This window comes from Armigeres subalbatus, unplaced genomic scaffold (assembly GCF_024139115.2).
Source record: "Armigeres subalbatus isolate Guangzhou_Male unplaced genomic scaffold, GZ_Asu_2 Contig1371, whole genome shotgun sequence".
Classification (NCBI taxonomy): Eukaryota; Metazoa; Arthropoda; class Insecta; order Diptera; family Culicidae; genus Armigeres; species Armigeres subalbatus.
The window spans coordinates 29,075-35,234 of NW_026942145.1; the positions used below are offsets into that span (position 1 = coordinate 29,075).

The 6,160-nt window shown below is 38.7% G+C and overlaps 1 protein-coding gene across 1 annotated transcript; it reads left to right on the forward strand.

Annotated features, from left to right (window-relative positions):
• The first annotated feature begins 3,811 nt into the window (after positions 1-3,811).
• LOC134202719 (uncharacterized) lies at positions 3,812-5,484 on the forward strand. Its single transcript, XM_062677727.1, has 2 exons — positions 3,812-4,452; positions 4,904-5,484. The coding sequence occupies exons 1-2, from the start codon at positions 4,119-4,121 to the stop codon at positions 5,482-5,484; spliced, it is 915 nt and encodes a 304-aa protein (XP_062533711.1). The 5' UTR covers positions 3,812-4,118.
• Positions 5,485-6,160: the final 676 nt, after the last annotated feature.

Below are 6,160 nucleotides of genomic sequence, written 5' to 3' on the forward strand. Positions count from 1 at the left end.
CGCGTGCAAATAAAATATTACATTTTGTCCATAACTTCCGTGCCCAAGGTTCGATCTAGCCAATTTTCAATAGAAAAAAAATGGAACAGGATGCAACTTGTTGCGAGTAAATCGGTTGGAGATAAGTGCTGGAAAAATTACAATTTTTTACTCAATTTTTCTATTAAAAAAAATGGTATTTTGGCCATAACTTCCGAGCCCATAGTCCAATCTGGCCAATTTTCAATAGGAAACAATGGAATAGAAGTCTGCGTCGAATGCGTCGGCTGAGGATAAGTTCCCGAAAATGAGTAACACTTTTGATACATTTTGGTACAAGGGTGCGCGCACACACACACAGACATCACCGCAATTCGTCGAACTGAGTCGATCGGTATATAACACTATGGGTCTCCGGGCCTTCTATAAAAAGGTTGTTCTTGGAGCGATCATATAGGCTTTACGTAAAAGGCAAACATGATTTTGCTTAATTTTTGGCGTCCTTTGCATCATTTGAACCGGTGCCAGCGAAAGTGGTTCATGTTACATTGAGTAAATTTTACAGGAGACGCATTTCTCCAAAAATCTCGAAAATAAAACTCAAATTAGCAATTTTCTGCAGCTCAACCGTACCAACGTGTCGTGACTGATGTGCCGAAAGGTAGTGATGAGAAATATGCGAAGTTTCTTCACAAATTTCAAGTTTGTTAGAACAAAATACACATGTACCACTATTAATGGGAACAAAATGCAACAGAAACCGAAAATCGTTGCCAGTAAAAGTGGTACATGTAAATTTATCAAATTATTTTAAACGGCAGTAAACCATCTTGAAGTTCAAAATAGGGTCAAAATCTATGGCGGAAACATCCATTTGTCAAAATTTCTTTTCAGTAGTCTGATTTTAGTGGATAGAACTGCACATGTACCACTTTTTCTGGCAACGAAATTGCTATTGTGATATATACCAGAAATTCAAAAGTGCATATCTCTTCGTTATTCCCTCACTAGACCTTTGCACACAGAAACAGTTAGTGTAAAAAACACAAAATCGACAAAAATGGTTTATGTACCACTTTCGCTGGCGCCGGTTCATTTCATTTTGGTATTGACTGCCTGATCTGAAAACATGTATCTTTTATACTACCAACATACGCATATTTTATACTACCATCATACGCATATTTGTCCCATGTTTGCTGGGATTTCCTATGTATATGGGGCAGTTATGCGTATAACGGCAGTATAGGCCAGGTAACTTAGGTTTTTAACAATTTGCGATAAATTCGTCAATTGTTAAAATAAGCAAAAATAAGCAAAATAACTAATAAGCAAACTCCGCGATTGCTATAAAGCTTATAAAATTTAATTCTTGCGCTTGATTTACAGGAGGCCGTACATACTTATTACGCAAAGCACTTTTTTCTGGGTTTTTGACTCACCATACCACCTCCCCCTAAGGCTGCTTTCGTACAAATGATTTTTTATTTTTATGGTGCGTAAGAAACTGACAGAGCCCCCTCCCCCCACAAAATTCTTACGTAATATGTGTACGACCCCATAGCAAAGAGATGGATTATGCATTGAGCGTTTGGCCCTTATGAAATCCTTATATACTGTACAGCATCTATACAGTTCTGTGAAAAGTCAGCGATTATTATATTTTAGGTGTTTGAATGTAATGCTTCCGACGGCTGCTGCAAAACATAAAAAGCCTATTTTTACATCAGGATGCTGCTCCTTAAAATTTGAATATACCTCCGAAAGGTTACGTAAAAGTAATCTGCGCGGTACATCTACTTTTTCTCAGCTGCCATATTTACTATTACAAAATATATATCAGTTTATCTCGTCACTTTTAAATAAGTCTCTAACTGCCTTGTTTTGGATTAGTATGGTCATGTTCAATTAGCGTCGATCCATACACACCAAATTTTTTTCGCCGAAAATCAGCAAAATTTTGCTGAATTTTGCCGAGCTGATAACTCAGCAATCATTTCAGTAAAATAAAATTACCGAAACTTTCAGCAAACTGAACTACTGTCATATCTGTCAGTCGTTTACTGAATCATCAGCTTGTTATGCTGAAAATTCCGCATTTCGGGCTGGAATATGATTTGATAGCACTTTGCTGTATCAATTCAGCAAAATGTTCAAAATTGCTGTAAACCAGCTGGTTACGTTTTGTTTATTTATTATCATGATTATTATAAAATATTTTTCTTCGTATTTTCAAAGGATATTTAGGATTTTTATGGCTTTTATTCAAAGCAGTAAAGCAATAACAAATAAAACGAAACTAAGATTTACATTTATTAATATACATACAATTAAACATTTGTTGCAAATGATCAGTTTGGTGCAAGCATAAAGTTTTCATGCATTTGTATCAATGACCTCATGCATTTTGACTTGTCTTCGAAAGCCATCGACCATATGCAATATGCAGCCTTATGCAATTGATTGATGACAATTAAAACATTTTATGATGCCCGCCATTTTTGAAAGCTGAAAAAAGACAAATTGTTATTTTTATTGCTCAACTTACGAATAGCTTTTTCACTGCTTCACCTCACATCCACTTTGCAACGGTTGGACTTCAGGCTCTGCAAGACCTCATGAACTTCCAGATCGATTCAGCACTTAACTTTTAAATGATTTTACGATTTTAAAATTTGCAAAACGAAACTAGAAACGCGGTCTAAGAAAATTTAAACGTGATGTTTTTTTTACCAAGGCCTGCAGTGACAGTGACAGCGGTAGAACATGCTGAATGTACAGCAATCTAGCAAGATTTACTAAATTTCAGTAAACCGAAAATTTCAAAGCTATCAGCAAAGTTCCAAATTATTGAGTTAATTACCAGCAAACTAATTTGTTGAAACATATTCTTCCAATTTGCGTGTACACAATGTTTTGAAGTTCCGTGTAAAGCTATGAAACAGGAGTATCTACCTACAAACTAAAGTGCCTGCATTATACAAGTGGCGCAATATTCCTACCTTTAAGAACCTTGTGCTCGACTGGAACAACTGATTTGAAAGCAAGCGCGCTATTCCAATTTTGACACTGCATCTCCTTGTTATGAGTGCATCCTTTTTACTACCAACAATAATAAACATATCGCAATATTAGGGAAAGTTGATAAAATATGTCGCGCAAAAATGGTAGTTTTTCTACTCCATCCTCTCCTTCGTCACGCTTTTTGTATCATTTCACTAAAAAAATGTACGGGTCATCACGCTTCTCGAAACACCTCCCCCCTTAGAGCGTGACATACTTTGTGGATGGTCCCTTAAGTATAAATACTATCTAAATATCACATCGAATCTTATTGCATAGAGAAAATCAAATGTGGGATGCTGCTGTCTCAATTGTGTTCTAGAAAAAGAACTGGCCATTGCCAATGCTGAGCTTTAAATCATTTGTTATTTGAAGAATTGAATTTGAGAATTAATTCTTTCTCTGCAAAGAGGATAATTTATTACTCATCACATTTTGCCCCTTTGTCACAAGCGAAACGAGTGTAGCCAAACGAAATGTCAGTTAGTGTAGCTAAACGAGAATAATATCACGATTGCAATCGACGTAGCGTGTGAAAAAACGGAAAAGCACACTCAAATCGTAATTACTCAACTGTGTATCCGCTTGTCTATGGAATTTATAGTATGTATAAGGTAGGAAACAATGGCACCGCCACGCAGCTAATTTTACATGAGCCATTCCTCAGTTATGAACTGTGAGACTTATGTTATGAGCCAAGTTACAATTTTGATATTTGATACTTTTTATGTCCAGAGAAGTAGACGGAAAATCTAACCCGAAACTTGGCCACCTTCAGTACGGTCTTGTTTTGTAGCGTGCGCATTTCACAGCTCGGTTAAAAATGCATCCTATTAGACCGGAATAACATGATTCTCAAAATTATCTGGTTATATGATGACCTGAATGTTATTTTTCCTTCCTTCTGCTAAAAGGCGGACACCGGACCGGGCACTGTTGAGTTGGAAGTTTCGTCAAAAGCTAAGAGTACTTGGTCGTTTATTCGCGAGCTTCCGTTGAAAGACCTGGATGATTTCGTCAGAAGTTGGGAGCAAGGATTTCGACTAAAATCCGAGAACACGCCGGCTAAGGGTCGAATGCGATACTACAATTGTAGCCGGATCAAAGTACGTGCAAAGCCTCAATGTACGCGACAACTATTGGCCTTTATACCCAACACTACAGGAGACGTGTCAGTCAGTGCTAAAGGACAACATAGCTGCCATGAAGCCCCAGCCGAAAACTTGGCACGGTCCAAGTTAGCAACCGGAGATAAACAACTGATTGATAAACTAGTAGGATCGGGTATACCGTCGATGCATATTAAACTACAGCTTCAAGCGAACAATGGCAACTTTGCCAAAGGCTCGCTGAACTACGCAGTGAAATCTTCAAGAGAAAAACTGTTCGGCACTGGAACGATGTCTTTTGGTAAATATATATATATATACATATACATTAAAATCATCTATATGATCTCTTGAAGATTTCTCCGGGAGCTCCCCAGCAACCCTTGAGTTCCTTTAGAAATCTTTGGAGATTCTTCTGCGGTTTAATACGAAAACTTTTCAAGTTTAACCAAGAGAATTCTCCGGATTCCTCCGGTTGTTGTTACAAAAATTCCTCCGGGACATTCTTCGGTGTTTGTGAAAGTATTCTACAGGATTTTCTACAAATATTCTTGTAGGAATTTCTTCGACTGCAAGAATAAATCCCCGAGGAAAATTTCTAGCACCCCCCATTCTCGTTCGCCACGTTTATTACTCGGGCGTCTTACAGCTGAATTACTTCGTTTCTAGTATATGGATATGGACAATTGTTCATTTCAATCGCCTGCGTTTTTTCTAATGCATTGTGTATTTTTACAATTGACCATTTCTAGGTGAGCTGGAAACTTGGCTGTCATCTAGATGTGCTGTACCAGATGATGCTCGCGAGGCTTTCATAATCGGAAAAGACGTCGACCACGATAACAGAAAATTTCGGATCATAATTTCTTCGAAACGTATGCTCTCATACCTCTGTCGTTTTACAACGATCGCTGCTGATTGCACATTTAAAATCACTATGCAGGGGTATCCACTTCTTGTAATCTGCATAATCGATCAAATGAGAAAAGCGCACCCTGTTGCATTTGCTTGCATCACCAATCAGGAGCAAATCGATTATACGTTCGTTTTCCAGACCCTTGTTTCCGCGGCTGTAAATCAAGGTGGAGATGTCAGAGTTGCTAATTTCCTTAGTGACGGGGAACTGGCGCTAAAGAACGCGGCGCGTTGCGTCTTCGGACAAGCTGTCGTGCTACTTAACTGTTATTTTCATGTCAAGGAAAATATAATCAAACACTTCAAAAGCACCCCTGAGATGCCTATAGAGGTTCAGGAGCAGCTGAAGCGGGAAGTGGCGCTATTGCAAATAGCACCAACCAAAAGACATTTTGGTGCCGCATTGAGCTATTTATAGCGAAGTATAGTATTTACGAATCGTTCACAGCGTTTTTCGATAAGTACGCTCACAATGAAAAGTATTCGAATGGTACGAAGCGGCTCTGCCAGGAGTGCCTGCTACCAATAATGGTGTGGAAGCGATCAACAAATCGATTAAGTACAATTATTTGAAGCGCCATAAAGAGCCTTTCTCGGCATTTAAAGAGCAAATAATGCGTATTACAGAAGCGTACAGCGACCCAGATCGTTTAGTGGTATCGGAGAGGCAAGTAGCTCTCGCCGATGAAAGGAAAGCTTTCGAATACCTTAAGACAGCCAAAAAGTTGCGAACAGTAATCCAAAACCATCAAGGCAGAGTATTCGTTTATCTCCCGGGAAGGGAGTTAACGAAGTGACACAGCTGGACATCGAAAATTTTGAGAACCCTGAATATACTTCCCTTGATGCCTACATGGAGGAGCTGGGTAAAGTTGCCCGTGTGGAGGTTACAGGGAGTAGATTCACGGCATGGATCTGCACGTGTAAAAACTTCTTTAAAACTAATGGGTGCGCCCATATACTGGTCGTTGCTGTTAAAAGGAAATGCTATACTCTCCGGGCTGAAGCTTAACACCGAAATATTATCTTCGAAGAAGCCATGTGGACGGCCAAAATTTATCACGAAAGCACTGTGTAGAGACTAATATCAGTGA